Source organism: Ruditapes philippinarum, unplaced genomic scaffold, assembly GCF_026571515.1.
Source record: "Ruditapes philippinarum isolate M1 unplaced genomic scaffold, ASM2657151v2 ctg672_1_1_1_1, whole genome shotgun sequence".
NCBI classification, from domain to species: domain Eukaryota; kingdom Metazoa; phylum Mollusca; class Bivalvia; order Venerida; family Veneridae; genus Ruditapes; species Ruditapes philippinarum.
In genome coordinates, this window is record NW_026866363.1 from 51,926 (window position 1) to 70,382 (window position 18,457).

At 32.3% G+C, this 18,457-nt stretch overlaps 1 protein-coding gene across 6 annotated transcripts in view; it reads right to left on the reverse strand.

Annotated features, from left to right (window-relative positions):
• Window positions 1-494: 494 nt before the first annotated feature.
• The window catches only part of LOC132732280 (neuroglian-like), a 119,910-nt gene continuing 101,947 nt past the window's right edge, over window positions 495-18,457 (reverse strand). For 4 of the 6 annotated variants that reach the window (XM_060718672.1, XM_060718670.1, XM_060718671.1 and 1 more), the window contains 5 exons: window positions 16,543-16,665; window positions 11,257-11,439; window positions 8,727-8,840; window positions 6,871-7,035; window positions 4,606-5,631 (listed from right to left, as the gene is read on the reverse strand). In XM_060718672.1, the coding sequence (XP_060574655.1) occupies window positions 5,459-5,631; window positions 6,871-7,035; window positions 8,727-8,840; window positions 11,257-11,439; window positions 16,543-16,665 (758 nt within the window). In that variant the 3' untranslated portion in view covers window positions 4,606-5,458. Of the gene's footprint in view, window positions 2,556-2,598; window positions 5,632-6,870; window positions 7,036-8,726; window positions 8,841-11,256; window positions 11,440-16,542; window positions 16,666-18,457 lie in introns of those variants that run through there. The other 2 variants (XR_009626006.1, XM_060718674.1) reach the window with 2 other exon arrangements.

Below are 18,457 nucleotides of genomic sequence, written 5' to 3' on the forward strand. Positions count from 1 at the left end.
AACCTGATTAAAAAAATCTTTGACACAATAAAAATGAATGAAAAGAACCACTGGAATTCAACATGAAAATTATGCATTCTTGTCTGAGATTATAAAATCATCTGCAACAATTTTAATACTACATGTAGTTAGTTTAGTTTGGTTTAATTAAATGCTTGAAAATAAGTAAATAGAAATCGGAACACTTGAATGAAAATTGAGCCGCGTCATGACAAAACCAACATAATGGGTTTGCATCCGCGCAGTCTGATCAGGATCCATACTTTTCGCTATCAGATTGTTAACTTGTTATAGGGTCTGTAAGCGAACAGCATGGATCCTGATCAGACTGCGCGGATGCGCAGGCTGGTCTGGATCCATGCTGGTCGCAAACGCACTATGTTGGTTTTGTCATGACGCGGCTCAAATGTTCTACAAATCCATGCAGAAACACCTTTGTTTCTCATTACATATACTGGCATATTCACTAAAGCTTTTAAAATGACAAATGTCTATTCTTTGAGATTGTTTCCATGTTTTAATGTATTTATTTGATGCCATAGAAAACTACTTTTTACTCTTTAAAAATGTCAAGGCCAGATTTATTTTAGATGGGTTGTAAGTCACACATGACAGCCTGAAGGCTGTATGGCAAGTTTCTACTTTTACCAGTAGAGGAAGGCCTCGTGTCCTAATATTATGCATTATTTCAAGAACGATCGGGCACTGGAGAATAAAAAAATATTTTGCTGGACAGCTACCACTCAGAAATGAAAGAATTTAAAGTCTCACGCCTGATTCAAAGGCAGATAATTTTTATGCCATTTTTTGTTGGGTTTTACGTCGCACCAATACAGTATAGGTCATATGGTGACTTTCCAGCTTTACTGGGAGAGGAATACCTAAGGTGTCATTTTGTCCATTATTTCAGGCACCTGAGAGTAGAACCACCAATGTTCTGTAAGCTAGCTGAATAGCTTTCTCACATGAAAGAATTCGAAGATGCAGGCGCAGATCAAAAAAGAACTTAACTTAACACAACACCACTACAATGTACGATAAAAAGACTTCAAAGCAGGCAGACTACTCCATTTATAGCTACCTAGGGAATAAAACAACATATTTCAATGGAAGCACAGTACAGCTATTTAAAAATGAAGGTGAAAAGGCGCTCTACTCTTGACATATATGGATTTCAAAACTGAAATTATCTCCCCTTACAAGCATTTCAAAAATTTCTTAATTTTCCTTTTTTTTCATTCAAAGATCATGCAATGTGAAGAAATACTGATATTTTTCCTTGGGTAAATAAAATTTGCATGTTACAAACTATAACTGAAAATTGTACTTTTTTAGTTTTCCATGCTCTCCCATTTTTTTCCAGTATTATCAGCTATTTATTTTTGGTTGGTTTTTATGTCGCACCAATACAGTATAGGTCATATGGTGACTTTCGATCTTTACTGGTGGAGGAAGACCTCAGGTACCCTTCAGTGCACTAGAGGGCAAGGTTTTGTCAATTTGTAATCATATCAACCCTCAACTTCTCCAATACTTTGGTAATCATACCACAAATTATGGCCAAAAACGTATCAAATTTACTGTAAATAATTGTAAATAAACTTGCATCATTAGAATAAAACTAAACATTTTCTTTTCCAATATTCAACAAAGGAAGACATGGTTTCACTAATTGCAAGCAGACATTACTAGAAGACTTCTATGATATTAAGATGTTATTGTTACTTTGTTCTTCAAAAGCACGTTTTAATATAAAGTTTGTTATTTACATAAATTTTTTTAAAAACCTTTGCGAAATAAAATACATTTCATTTAAAACCAGACCTTTTTATTTTTTGGACAAATGAGGAACAAAGTGTCAGTTTCTATTACCTAAATTAATTTTAAATATACAATGTAGTTACTGATGCCTAAAAGTTATCATATTTGGGATAAGTGATATCGGATGATAAATAAATTGTTAAAACCTTGAACCTGTGAAACCTTTATTTTGTGGAAGAACCTTGATATTTTGAAACCTTTATACCATGAAAGCTTGATAGTATGGAACCTTGAAATTCACTGTGACATCTAGATATCAAGAAACCTTGATAGTGTGGAACCTTGATATTTTAAAACCTTGATAGTGCAGAACCTTAATAGTTTGAAATCTTAATTGAAAGAAACCATGATAATGATATGATAGAAATTTAATATTGTGAAAACTTGATATCATAGACACTTAATATTGTGAAACCTTTGTACCATAGAAACTTAATATTGTGAAACCTTGGTACCATAGAAAATTGATATTGTGAAACCTTGGTACCATAGAAACTTAATATTGTGAAACCTTGGTACCATAGAAACTTAATATTGTGAAACCTTGGTACCACAGAAAATTGATATTGTGAAACCTTGATACCATAGAAACTTAATATTGTGAAATATTGATATGTGGAAACTTAATATTGTGTAACTTTGATTCTATAGAAACTTAATATTGTGTAACTTTGATTCTATAGAAACTTAATATTGTGAAACCTTGACATCATAGAAATTTAATATTGTGGAACCTTGATACCATAGCATAGAAATTTAAATTTAACATTGTGGAACCTAATTTATAGTGTTAAAACCTTAACAGTGTGGAAACTTGATAGTATGAAACACTAATAGTGTGGAGCCAATGTATCTAAGAACAAAAAGATTGACATATAAAGAAACCAATGTAAAAACTAGACAAACATGGAACCAATGTAAAAACATTCAAAAATGGAACCAATGTAAAAAAATCTAACACACAAATGGCACCTATGTCAAAACTAGACAATCGTGGAACCAATGTTTATAGCTATTTAAGTATGGAACCATTGTAAAACAATCTAGCACATAGAATTGGAGCCAATGTTAAAACTAGACAAAATGTGGAACCAATGTAATAGCTATTCAAATATGGAACCAATGTAGAAAATATCTAGCACACAGAAGGAACCAATGCAAATCTACTGTATTTGAGATTCCATGAAAACTGATTTTTACTTTTTCACAACAAATGAGATCATTTAAACACACAAAACACTTCTAATATAAGCTAAACTTTTTCAAAGCACAAAAGCTAGAGTTAGTAAATGTCAACTGAATACCAATTTGAATGAAAATCACTTGATGCTAATTACCTTAATACCAAGTTTAATCTGTTACATGTAATTGATATATAACTATCATTTTATGCAAATTTTTACTATTTACCATCAACTTGAATTAATAAACTTTAGCTCCATTCTTGAATAGAATGAAAATATTGAAAATATCTCACCTCTACAAAGGATATAGCCCATAATTCATAAAAACAATTATCCTCGCAAAATTTTCCCAGAATTTTAGTAGAAAAGGCCCATGCAACCCATTCAATGTTGCAATATTGTTGCAGCATATTTTAACTTTATACAATACTTTAGTCATGATCAAGAGCAAGTAATCATAATGAAAATACCAGCTTACTATAATACTTGTCATATTTTTTTTTAAAAAATAGATAAAAAAGTTAAAAATTGCAGAATAATATAATATAATGAAAAAAGGTCTTTGACATGAAAAGTTTTGTCAGATCTTGATTTCAAACAGATGATATTTTTTTTGGTTATAAATGTTCTCAGGACATACAGAAAATAAAGAGTGCATAATAATTCTACTTATTTAGCTTGATATACCATTTTTTTACTGAATTATTCAAAAAGTTTAGTGGCTTTGTACATGGTGCATAAAAGAAATAACCAACTGAAGTTTACTTTCATATATGAAAAATAAAATGTACAGTGAAAACTTTGGAAATACATGTACTAAATTCTTTTTTATTTAGATAGAACACTGATTCCAGATGAATGTGACATGCATACAAATAATATCGCAGAGCTCAAATCTCATTGGGCTAAATGGCAAGATGGGGGGAAATGTACGTCCTTATAGATCTCTACTTACATTATACTATATGGCACATGAAAAATATACTGTACATACAATTTGTAGAGTCTTAAACATGATTCAGATTTTTTAAAAAGAAAAAAAAAAGATATGAGTATTTATGACAACAAATTATGCATACAAAATGTTTCAATCTCATTTACACAATACAAGATGTTATTTTGTAAATACTACACAACTATGAACATTTTCTCAAAAACAAAATGTAGATGATTCAGAGCATTGTCATTTAAGAATGAGTACCAGTCTAGACCAGACATCTTTTCATAGGTCAATTTTTCAATCAAAAGCTGAAACAGCCAATCAAGTGCCAAGTTTTTCAGACTGGTTTACAAATTTATTTTCCTCCCAATTAAACAGATTTGATCAAAATATAAACAAAAGGTATTAATTGTAAATTTTGTTTTCTGATCTAATCAAAATAATTACTGAAAGTATGTTAAAAATACATAAAGGAAAGTAACGTTTCATTATAGGTCAACATTTTATGTATTAACTGAGAACAACAAGTTGCATGTAATTTCAAATAAGTGATAAATTTGAAGACATCTTGACTGATAATAAAGAAACACTGCTGGATTGTAATAAAGTTGTTAGTGCTACTTGAATTACATTATTTTGAACTATTGTTACTAAATAGAAAACTTGTCTATAGATATATACCAATTTGTTCATTTACGCATACATTCATCAATAGTAACTTCATGCTTAAAAAAGAACAAAATATAAAATTCCATTCACAGCACAATATGTTCAACAAAATTTTTTTTGACAAAAATAGGGAATCTTTAGTTTCACAACCTTTATGTATGATAAAAATGTTTTCTATTCATCTACATGTCACAACCTTGGTTTTTATTAAAATCTCAAGGTTTCTTTGAGTATTTCCAGTTCAACGCCCACTCAAGTTTAATTTTTCGATGAATTTCATCTTCAACACCATCTGCACAAAGATGTCCTTTTTTGATTCATAGGAAATATGTATTGGAATTCCTCTTTTGTAGTTGAATATATATGGAATGATTATTTAATATACAATTATAAAAAAGTATGTGTGCTGGCAAAAAATTTCAACTTAATTTAGTACATAGTGATATCAATTTTGCCGTCTGCAAAAGAAAATGGCCGCTTTTCTTTGAAAAAGATGTGTCATTCTGAGTAAGCACTTTGTTTTCAGATCACATCAGTTAAATTTGACAACCTTTTATGTCATAAGCACTATATATCTAGAGTTAACAAGGAAACTAATGTACTCTCTTAGTTGGAATGTACCATCTCAAATGAATTTTTACAACACTTTCCTCTGTATGAATCACCGAGTCAATTTTCTCAGCTCCCTCTACATATTTGACTCTATTCAAGGGAGGGTAATCACAATATCACCATCATATAACTGTATCTGAGTTACCTCCCTTAGTCTAACATATACACCCCTTAATCCCAGCACTCATATTTTAATAATTAAATTTTTATTTATTTTTGGCATCAACTTAATTTAATGTAACAAGAATTTTACAATGACTAGAGACAGGATTGTTTGTAACATAATAGTTCTTGCTATAAAGTTTGATACAGATGTATAAATTTGGTGATTAAATGTTGAGGCCCCGCTATAAGCACTGTCAGCATCATGTGGCTGATCCTGTTGGTAAAGGTGGGCATCACGACCTGAAATAATATAAATATAATTAATATACAAAATAGACACTGTATTCTAGAGAATGTGTCCTCTAAAAGACTTATACTGTAGTAACAATCTTTCAAAGGGATAGATTCTTGAAAACCAAAATTATTTTAAAAAGATTTTTATATATATGCTTATGAATTATGAATTAAATATAAATCAGTTTTGTTCATCACAATGGCACTGTAAGTCATAATCATGGCAGTTCTGAGGACATCCTCCATGCAAGTTTTCAGACACAAGCCAACATCTGAGTAGAACCACTAAGATTTTTGCGTAGCTTCCTCGTGTGAAAGCATCAATTAAGTCCAGGATATGAACCCATAGTGGCAATGGGTTTGTAATCTTAAGCCACTGGGCCACTTTTATTTCTCAACATACATGTAATTTAAGCTTTAATGACATACAGACATTATCAGGTTAAAGCTTAAAAAATATATAAATTTTCTGTCATACGAACAGAACCTCCTCGCCTCCAAGGTAACAGGAAATTTCAACTAATAATACAGACTATGGTCAGACAGAAAAAAGCCCAACGAAATGTGATAAAAGTTTTATTAACAGAGTAGCTTAGCAATTAATTTTGTATTTGTCCATTTTAGTCTGACTGGATCCTTGATATTAAGAAACTGTCACCTCAGCACCAGACAATTGCCCGTCCTTTGCTAAAATTTTAACATTCTTGTGTAACTTTCCAGACTAGTCCCCAGCTTTAAGCATACAGAGTCCCGTGGAGGCGGGCATTAAGAAGATTTAGAGGGGCCGGGTTGAGAGGCTTTAGGGAGTGTTCAGCAGATGTGTATCTACCTTGTCCATATTATTAGTCCCATTACTGGCCATGTGGAGTTAAGGACTTTAGAGGGGCAGGGTTTTTAAGGCTTTGGAGGTTGTATGGACAACAGATATGTATCTACCTTGTCCTTGTGTCTCGCTACTGAGAAGGCGGGGTTAAGAAGCTTTCAACAGGTTGGGTTTAGAGGTTTTTGAGGGTGTATGTACAACAGATATGTACCTACCTTGTCCTAGTGTCGCATTATTAAGAAGGTGGGGTTAAGAGGCAATTAGAGAGAGAGGCGAGGTTTAGAGGCTCTGGAGGGTGTATGTACTACAGAATATATACCAACCTTGTCCTTGTGTCTTGTTATTGGGAAGGTGGGGTTAAGAGGCGAGAGGCGGGGTTTAGAGGCTTTGGAGGATGTATTTACAACAGATGTGTTATCTACCTTGTCTGGGTTGTGTTTTCACCCTGTATAAGGTACTTGATGCTGTGTCACCATATTTATTTTTGGCAATAAGTCTCACTTCATATTCCATGTCAGGTAATAAATCATTTATCACCATCCAAGACCGCCCCCATTCAGAATTAGCAATGCTCCAATCAGCTTGCCCTTAAAGTCCAAGCGTGTGATAAGAGGTTAAGTAGTGCATATAATAATAAAAGCAATAGGTTATTGAATCCAGACAGCATGTTACTATTTTTAGCACAATAAAAAAGGAGGAGAAAAAAACGGTAAAATGTAACATGCTATCTGGTTGTGATTTCTGTTTTAAGCGAAGGTTTTTTACCCAGAAAGCATGATATTGTTGCAACCCCAAAAGATGGGGTCGTTAAAACAGTATCATGCAATCTGTGACGCAAATGCTGGAAAGTGCCCAGGGTTACATAGTGAATGCTGATATTTTCATTGGCTAGCTAATTTTCAGGATAAATGATTGGCAAGGAAAGCTGATGATAAAGCATTTTAAAGCATGATTAAGTAAGTACCTGTACCAATATATTTTTGAAATGTAAACATCAGTCATGGCCAAGAACATTTTACAAATGACCTTTAACCCTTACTATGCTAAAAACTTGAAATGGACTTGCCCACATTCAATTCAGACAAAACCATTCACTATTACATGGAAAATTTCAAAATAAGTACTGACTGACTAGCAAACAGAGCAGACCAAGATCAGACGGCACGGATGTTCCGGAAGATCTCGGTCTGCACTGGTTGCATTGGTAAACTCAGTTTCTGCCAGCAGGCTAAAGTTTTAAGCCAAGAAATAAAAAGCAATAAGAAAAATGCTTATATGAATAGAGGCTATATACTAATATTTTCAGCATTAAGAAACTGCCAAGGTTTCCTTTAAACTCGTTAATCTTTTGTTTCATAATGTTCTCCTGTTTACCATCAGTTTGTATAAAGTATATTTTTTTTGCTATATTGCATGTTAGTTAAATATTGGTATTTATATTACGGCATTATCGAGCCTAGACATCGCAATTGCTTCGGCTACAAACTGCTTTTTAATAAAGATCTGACTTTGTATGATGTCATTGGTGGCTATTACATACCAAGAAGACTCATTCTATGAGTGTATCGCAAATTGATCTTTAATTCAATAATTATATCATTATTCGCCTATATCTCCGAAGGGAATTCGAGCAAAAAAGCGCCAGCTTTTTCATTTTATACACGATCATAATGAAAATGAAAAAACTATTCTTTTGCCTGTTTTCTTCGACTCACTTAGACCATAAAGATGAACGTCATGGAATAAATGGAAAAAAAAACAACCTGGCTGATATTGTATGACAGGTTACATTCAATTCTTAACAAGCTATTATTTGTCAGTATCAGAAAAGTATCGATAGAATTTTCCGTACCTACAAACTCTCCTGAGATATGCTGCAGAATTTTACATTTTACCGATGACGTATCAGTTTTTGATTTTCTATGGTTTAAAGTTTTACATTTTAAAAGGTGTATCAATTGCAATATTTTTTTTAAACAATCTAATATGCATAAAAAACATTTAAGGAGCCTCTAAATATACGAAGTAAAAAATCTAGACAAAATCAACGCAATTTTTCTTACTGCTTTTAAATCCTGGACACTTTCCATCAAAGCTATTTACATGATGAAACTTGAAAAAGCCTATAGAGCACAAATATTTCCTATTTACTTATGAAAACAAAATAGACTTTTCTTTAATCAAAAATATTAACTGTTGGAAAAAAAATTAAAAAAAAATTAGTGGTGTCACACTTAAAAATATCATGATTTTTTTTCATAATTTAGTGCTGTTGTACCTGCAAGTCTATATTCAAGTACATAGTCAACATCTATGAGCCGATATGGTGTCCAAGTTATATTTACACTCGTTTGATCCAGTGTCATAAACTTTGGTTGAGGGGTATCTGGTGCTATGAATAAAATAATAAATAACAATACAGTTTCCAGTTTTTATAAGGAAATGCCTGTTTCAGAGATAATGACAAATTTGCCAGTGGCAATAAAAGATTGCCAGTTGCACAGATGAGAACAGTTTAATTCATTTTATTAAAGTTCTATTCATACAGACAATGTTCATGTCATGGGTGGTTTCTCTACTGTTACGATAAAGGATGGCTGAAGCAAACCAGCCCTATGAGCTGCGTATTTTTAATGTCTTTATTCAGGCACCCGAGCTGGGCCATTTCAGGGACTAGCGACTTTACAGCTTACACCTTGGTACGAACCACTGACCTTCCATAAGCAACGTGGATTTAACTTAGCTTCCTAACATAAAAGAAGCTATAGCGATGAAGGCCTTTCAATTCAAAGTAGGCAACTTTAACAATCCTACCAGTGCAAACATGAAGCTTCAATATTAAACTGTTTTACCATGTTGCTTCTTTTACAAAAATTATAACTGTATGCATGTTTTAAAAGCAACAAATGTTGCCCATTTCAATGAAATTTTATAGATTCTGAAAATGCTTCCAAAACATGAGAAAAAAAAATGTACGTATCCTTAAATGAAAGAGAATAATTGATAAAATTAGAGGAATGTTTTCCTAACTGATTGAATCCTTGAGCAGAAATTTTCAAAACGCCTTATATTCATAAATGTCAAGGGCTTAAAAGTGCCGTGATATCAAATCGTAACGGAAATTTATGTGTCCCTAAGTTACAATTCATACATATTATATAGTCCGTAACAAACAGAATTGGAAAACTGTCGGAATGCAACACACCACTCGAGGCATGCTCTCCTATCCAAATATTTCTACATAATATATGTTCAAATGAGACGGTTATAAAAAAGCATAAAAAAAGAAAGAACAAAATAAGCGAACTTGCACGGAAAACTATTCATTGGACTACAAGACAAGACCCGTGTGAGCTCCATTGCATGACAAAAAATAATTGTATATGTTGGCATATGGAAAAAAGCGGGAAAAAAATACGGAATAAAAGCGGAAAATACATGGAAATGAGTAAGGAGCGGAAAAAAAAAGATGAAGAAAAAAACAGAAATGAGAAAAATAGAGACATAAATGATAGATTAATTGTCTATCTGGCAGAAATTCATTAGGGAATCGATTAAAACTGATAACAAGAATGGTTTATTTCACATTTTTCAATAGATAAGAAATTCACACATGAATATCAAAACATCAAGATAAATCTTGGAAAAAAAGTAAGGCGAAATACATTTCTTCAATTAATAATGAGCTGTCGATTGTTACTTCTAATATGTCTGTAAAAATCAAACATTTTCTTCCATCATTAATTTTTATTAATTAATAAATTTTTAAGATGTGAGAATTTCACATGTGTATTCCATCATCCCCATAGTGAAAAAATATAGGATCATGGCAATGGTGACCTTGACCTTTGATATTTAAAATTCTTCCTTGAAGGAAGTTATAAAATATGAGGTCATCATAATATATTTTACATAGATTTCTGTCTGAAATAAATTCATAAATTCATCATAAACCATGGAAATATTTTCCGGAATATAATACCTATTATTCATGTCTCACCATTTTCCTTTAAATTTCACCTGAAAGCATTTATCACTCTTGTTAAACTCTCAACAAATGTGTGCAAAGCTCAACTTTTTAGAGGAGAAAAAAAAAATCTCGTTTTTCATATTTAACTGTATCCATATATTATAGAAATTGCACCTCAAAAGATAAAATGTGTTACGGATGTTTGTTTTTTTCCTTTTAGACTGTTTTCGAGAGAAAATGATTTACTAAGGAAATCAAGTTAATGTCACAAAAATTGATGTCATCTGATACAAGCTCATGTAAAATAAAGTTTTAATACGGGAAAAAAATAAAAATTCAAAAAACTGATTTTTGACAGAATTTTTTTTTTTATCATTAACGTTATACAGGTTTTTTAAAATCTGTTTCTTTTTTAATCAGATGTAGATATTTCAAGGCTGGCAAATGTTATGGTTAGTAAATTGCTCATAACAGTAGTTAATAATATAAATTTTTTATAATCAGTATTAATGCATGTGAAATTAATAACAGAAAATATCTGGTAAATAACAATATAGGGATGAGCGCAATTCAACGACCATCATGGCCTTCGTCTATTATTAAAAGTAGTTCCAGTCTAAAAATAAACCACAATGTGACACAGCATCATGTACAAAACACAGAAAGCAAATTCTTCAAACACATGCACTAATATTTTTACCCTTCTGGAAGAATTTTTTCGTGATATGTAATTTCTCAATTCTATTCTCACCTCTAAAATTCAAAAGCAGTATATATATAGTAAAATCATGCAAACTGAAAAATAAAAAGAATCCCGCAGGTACGGAAAAATTCTTACGTTCCCCATCTTTTGTTTTCACATCAATATACGATTCCTCTCCTCTGCCCATCTTAGTACGGGCATAAACGTAGAACCGATAGTCATGGTTCGATGATAAACCGGTTATTCTCGCACCTAACGTATCCGGATTGTCAATCTGAGGTCGTAACTGACGTTTTGGCCCTTTCACTTCTTGGTTTACTGAAAATGTAATGAGAAATATAGAAACATATGTTCATTCTTACCAATAATAATAAAATAAATTTAATATCGCAACGTCTTTGACTGAATTTTATTTGTGAGCTGCATAAATTCACATTTCTAGTTCAACGAAAAAAGTCAGAACTATCTAATAGCAGTGACTCAAGCCATGCACAGTAAGCTGAAAGAGTCGATTTCTCATTTTCTTAACATTTGAGTATGAGTGCTTTGTATCGAAATCTTCTGCTTTTTTCACTGATTACTTGAAAAACATGTATTTAATGCATTTTTTGTATGATTAATGCACAACATTCTAATAAGCAACTTAATACTATCCATCTTAAGTCTTACGACAACTGAATCAAACACTTTCAATTAAGAATCGCAATAATTACATGGGTCATTCATCATGGCTGTAGTTAACACGTTAACGGGAGTCCCATTATCGGGCCGTAACAACTGTTTGACTGATACCTCAACAACCACCTGTCATTGGCATAAATGACAATTTCAGAAACTATGGAGTAATTCTCGATATCTTAAAGAAGTTTCACTACTGTTTTAGTAAAGCTCGTTTGTACAAATATTTCCACGACATTAAATCAATTACAAAGGAATGAGATCATTTCATTGCGACGTTGAGTCAATTCCTAAAACTCCCTATTAAAAACATCACTTAAACACGATTTTGGTAAAAGGCCTGTAGCATTTTTTGTCAGTTTTAAATTGTCTGTAATCCACCATAATCAATAACCTCTTCCATGTCATTCTGTGAAAATCTAGGAAATAATATGTTCAACCAGTACAAGCAAGTGGAATTAAGATTAAAAAGACTGAGCTAATTATTTGAAATTTTCAAATGTGAATAGCTCAGTCTTCCTTTCAGTGACACTCCAATTTAGAGGAATTTCGCCAATTATCGTCCGAAATTGCTCAACAAATTGTAACAGCTCAGCGGCTAAAGAGCGACTGTTTGAATGCGGAAACAGATCGACTTAAAACCTATGAGTCATTTGTCTTTACCAAATCAGGAATGCAAAAAAACGAGCACATGCCCTTTTCATAAAAAGCTATTCCACAAATGGGAGAGAGGGGACCCCTGTTTACCATGACATTCATGCTAAATGTTTCTAATTCATTAGTTTTCACAGAGACATTTTGTTCGGATATTAAAACACTCGCTTCCGTTTGAATCCTGACAACTTCATTAGGCTTACGATAAAAAAAAAAAAAGATCCCGAAAAAATTCTTAGTCATGCATGTACCATCGGCCATAAAAAACGTCAATTACTGAAATACTTCCTCTGGCTTCATTTTATTTCGTACTCAACTTTTTATTTTTATTTCAAACGCCAAATTAAACTATGGACCAACATTAGTTCCATGACTCAAGCATTTGTTTGTCTTCTGAGTAAAATACGGGGCGGTATATATTGGATACTCAGCATGGAAGAAAGTCAAAGCGACGAGAAAATAATTAATTCTTAAGTGACAAATTATTACTCATAACCCATGTACATGTTTTTTTTTCCTATTGAAAGACTTCTGTCACAAAATTAAACAAGCTACGTTTAGGCATAACATGATATATTTATTACATGAATAAAGATGAAAAATGTTCGTTTTTTTTTCCCCCTCTTGCATCAATAAATAAGTACAATGACTAAGAAATCATCATATGCTACGCACATTTCTGCAAGTTTTATTCAAAGGACAGTAACACTATAAAACAGTTTTTTATGACATGATGAATGTATGAGAATGGTCCCTGCAATAATTAAACTTGTACCTTTATTGTCAGCACAGTTGCATAGGAGTGTCTGCCAGTGTCCCTTTCTTTTCAAGTTTGTGTTTTAATAGTTGTTTTTTATATATATATCAACTTTAAGCAACACAGACACTTACAAAATGAACCACATATAACTATAATTACATATATACTCGCCTTTAGGTCAGATTATTTATAAGATGGGTCTAAATAGCACAGCAATGTCTGCTTTGACCCTCATATAAGATAAAATGGTGGGGCTGGGACGGGGAGGCAGATTGGATTTTAAATCATGTAAAGGTCATAATAATGGCAAGTTTCAAAGTTACCAGCTTTTCAGTGGTGGAGGAAGAACTCGGGTGCCCCTCTGTGCATTATTTTAGCCAAAAACGGTCACCTAAGTAGAACTACAAACTTTCCGTAAGCTTGCTAAATAGCTTTTTCACAAGAAAATATCCAAAGGTCCTGGATGGATTCTAATAAACAGAGAGACAGGTGTTTCAAGTCAGTGGCTAAATTAACCACAAACCCATGGAGGCCCCTCAATCCAAACAAAACCATCATATTCAGTGAAAATCTTAAAATATATATGAGTCGCATCACAACAAAACCAATATAGTGGGTTTGCGACCAGCATGGATCCAGACCAGCCTGTGCATCCGTGCAGTCTTATCAGGATCCATGCTGTTCACTATCAGTTTCTCTACTTGTAATAGAACAGCATGGATCCTGATCAGACTGCGCGGATGCACAGGCTGGTCTGGATCCATGCTGGTCGCAATCACACTATGTTGGTTTTGTCGTGATGCAGCTCATATATACAATTATGTATTGAGTGTAAGTGAACACTGCAAAACATGATCAGATGCCTTGCATGTAAGGGTTTTAATTTTAATTGTTATTTTGATGCAGACAAGAAGTAGGTTTTACATGCACATTCTGCACACTCCTCTTTATTTTACTTTGTTTAAGTAATTTATCACTCCATAAAGGGTGTTGTAATAAATCACCATATAATTTTATTAACAGACATCAATCTGCCAAAGCAGGTGTTAATTTTTACACCATTTTACGACATCAAATCCTCTTAAAACAAGCCTGACAACTGTGTGGCTAAATTTAGATTGCCATTTTGATGAATCTTCCATGACCATAAATTTTAAGTTAGATCATAAGTCACGCTATAATGATAGTTATGTTCAGAATATTTTCTTGCCTTACTCTTGGCTTACTTGTCTTCCTATTTTGTTGTTTATTAGGGCTAAAAAAATAGTGTGGTGTATGGTACTTTAAAAGAATACCTATCCCTGTGAAAAATAAGAAAGGAGTGCCAAATTAGATCACTAGTGACAGTGTTACGTCCTTAGACTTTAATTGAAGAGGTACATATTAAAATTTGTCATTGTCAGTTTGCCATTTGTCCTCCACTGCTGTTTTAGAATTATTTATATTAGAAGTTGTTATTATCTTGTGGAAAAAAAACAGATTAGAGCTTCTTTTTTTGTTCGGTTCTATGTTGCACAAATGCAGTAAAGGTCATATGGCATTTTTCCAGCTTTACTGGTGGAGGAAGACCTCAAGTGGCCTTTCGTGTATCATTTCAGGCATAAAAAACAGCCACCTGAAAGATTGCAAAGTCCCTGTCAGGATTCGAACCCCACAGCAGTAAGGGGCAACTGTTTTCAAGTCAATGACCTTAACCACTCTGCCATGGATGCTCCTATTGGCACATAATTTTATGATAGTCATTAGTTAAAAGTCCATGACAATACTGGCTGTAGCAGTTACAGAAGCAAAATATTAATTCACTTTTGCTGCTTTTGTAACAAAAATATAATACATATTTCTACTGCTATTCTTCAAATTATGTTTTTGGTTGTGTTTGGGGTGCTTTGTTTTTTTTGGGCAATAACACAAAAATTCATTTCAAAATTTATTTCTCATTTTTCAAAATTATTCAAAATAGTCCCATGCTAAAAGTCAACAGCAATTTAAGCTTTCTTGACTTTTCTAAACTTTATTGATTGTGAAAATGGAGAAAAAATGTTGCACAAATTGTATGAATGTCATTTATTTCTACTCAATGCCTATTAATCATTAACAGTTTAGAAACATTGACAGAAGGATAAACTTCTGTATGTGATAAACGTTTATCAGTGATTAATTTCCTAAAGCAGCCATGTCTTTGAAATGAATTAATGTCTCCTATAAATCTAACTGATAGGACATTACACAAGTGAGATATGATATTTTCACTGTGAAACCAAAAGTATGGAAGATCTTTTCAGTATTTGTTACATTTTGTAATTTTTTTTTCTCCGCATTTCTGACTAACAGAATATCTGTTATGATTTTGTATTACGAATACAAATGTGAAAAAAATTCGAATAAATAGAGGATATTTGTTTGTTTTGCATGTAAGATTGAAATATAATTTCACTGAGTGAACACCAGATGCAATATTTTCACGAGTGGCGTAGCCACGAGTGAAAATATAATAGCTGGTGTTCACGAATGAAATATATTTCAATCTTATATGTAAAACAAATAATTTTTCTTTTTATTTCATGCTTTTTTAGTGATTTTAAGTACTGTTTTACTGATTTTGCCGTGTAACGTCACGCATTCTCCTTTTTGACGTCATCACATCATGACGTCACATAATCAATTTTGAAATATAGGTCTGTTAAATTTCTCTAATTTTGTTACATTTTTAACATGATGTATGATTACATCGACTTTCTTTTCCTAAAGAAGCAAAATTTACGCATGACGGCATTTAATTCTGCCTGTTATTCCATTTAGATATGATTTTCTTTTCATCCGCATTCAGATATAGTCCGGCTACAGTGAAAATTATATTTTATAAATTTCACTAGTGGTTTATCAGAATATAATCATCTGATATATTACAATAAAACACGGGAAAGCATGAAATAAAGAAAAATTGTAATGAAAGATTTACAATAAAGATCATATCACACCTTTATTACATCAGAATTAGGAAATATCATCAGAAAGTGGGGAAAAAATATGTACAATACCAGGGAAAAGAATAAAATTGGAATATGGAAAATATCAATGTTCTGATAGCAAAAACTTTTTGCTAGAAAAAAGGAAATGATTCCTAGTACCATTAAGATATTTAGGAAATTCCTGAAAGAATAGTATAAGGGAACATTAATGTATTCTAAAATAATTATTAAATTTGTATAGCAAAAGAATAAACATGTATAGTACCAAAAGAATAATTAAATATATATACCAAGTGAATAAGTAAGGAAAATACAAATGGAATAAGGAAATCAACATAAAATGGAACAATAGAAGCTTACTCTGCTGATAACCAATGTCATATCCCAGTAAAAGTCCATTAGGCTCTTCTGGTGGCAGCCATTTTAAAAGAGCATACGTTGTCCCATGTGCTTCAATACGTAAATCCCTCACAGGGTCTGGAACTGTAAACAAAAATATCACGTTAAGCACAAATTATCTGCAAAATGTTTAGGAAAATCAAACTATAAGAGCACAAGATGATCTTTATCATTTCTATCATGTTTTAAAGTTTTTGCATACATATTTTTCATAATAGCTGAATCAGAAATTTGAATCTTTACTATCCTTTAAACATTTTTACTTATTACATACTTGCATTGTGTAGCAATTAGTGACACCCCAATGTTTTGCAAAAGTTGAAGTACATGACTGTTGTATGTGTTGCATTTAGAACATTATTTACAGCAGTGTTGCACTAAGTCAATCCATTTCTACGGGAAATTGTTGTATTTTAACAGCATGTTTAGTACATGAGTGTTGTACATGGTCAACATGTTTTGTACATGAGTGTTGTACATGGTCAACATGTTTTGTACATGAGTGTTGTACATGGTCAACATGTTTTGTACACGAGTGTTGTACTTTGTCAGCATGTTTTTGACATAATTGTTGTACATGGTCAGCATGTTTTGTACATGAGTGTTGTACTTAAAATTTATCAGCATCTTTTGTGCATGAGTGTTGTACTTAAAATTTGTCAGCATGTTTTGTACATGAGTGTTGTACTTTGTCAACATGTTTTGTACATGTCAGTGTTGTACTTGAACAACATGTTTTGTACATGAGTGTTATACTTGGTCAACATAATTTGTTCATGAGTGTTGTACTTGCTCAACATGTTATGTACATGATTGTTGTACATGGTCAACATGATCTGCACTTCTTCATCATGTTTTGTACATTATTTACAGACGTGTCACACTGAATCAACCCATCTTTGTACATTAGTATCATACTTATTGAACACAATTTGTACATTATTTAAAGGAGTGTTGCATTTGTATATCATTTACAGTATTCATGACACTTACAGTCAGCATGTTTTGTACATCATTTATTCAACCTACACAACAAGAGTCATCCACGTAAAGAGAAGAAAACACGCTCACTGCTATACCAGATCATATTATGCTTTTTCTACCTTTGCCTGTAAAGGCCCCATATATCACCCTCGTGTAAAATTGCTATTGTATAGTTGATTCAGTGATTGCATGATAGTGAAATTACTTCAGGATGGGAATTGTCTCTCCGTGGTCTTTACTATTCAAAGTTAAAACCCAAAGATAAAACTGACTGCCTCGCAAACACAAGAAACGCTGATAATTATATCCATTTATATCGGGGAGAAAACACATATTTTACACAACTGATCACTTGTCCTCATTTTTTTCGCATAAGATGCAATGACATTTCTCATGCGATCCCGTCTTTAATTCGAAACTGTGTGCGCTTAACCAATCATATGACGAAGAAAAATAAGATATATATTTCTGCTTTGAACATTACAAGAAAAAAAGTCTAATGTGTTCTGTTTATATGACTTTCTTTGAAATTTCGCTATTTTAAAATCTGAGTGGGTATTTATATATTTTATGATAAATTGACTGATGGAAAATAACTTTTTTTAATATATTTATTACAGAGCAAAGACTATTGTCTATAAGATACACAAATTTTAGTTTTAGAAATAACTATGCAATATCATAGTTTATGCACATATTATTGTGTGACACTAAATGAAGCAACCAAAAGTATTTATCTTTGCAGTCAGACCCGAGGCTCGTTCTGTTGGACGCATTTTTAAATTTTTTTGGTATTTTGATATAGAAATCCCTTAAACATTTGATTGGACTATGCAGATTCACAGCAGTGTAAATCCATTACTAAAATATGGCAGGTTAAAGGTTAAATGAA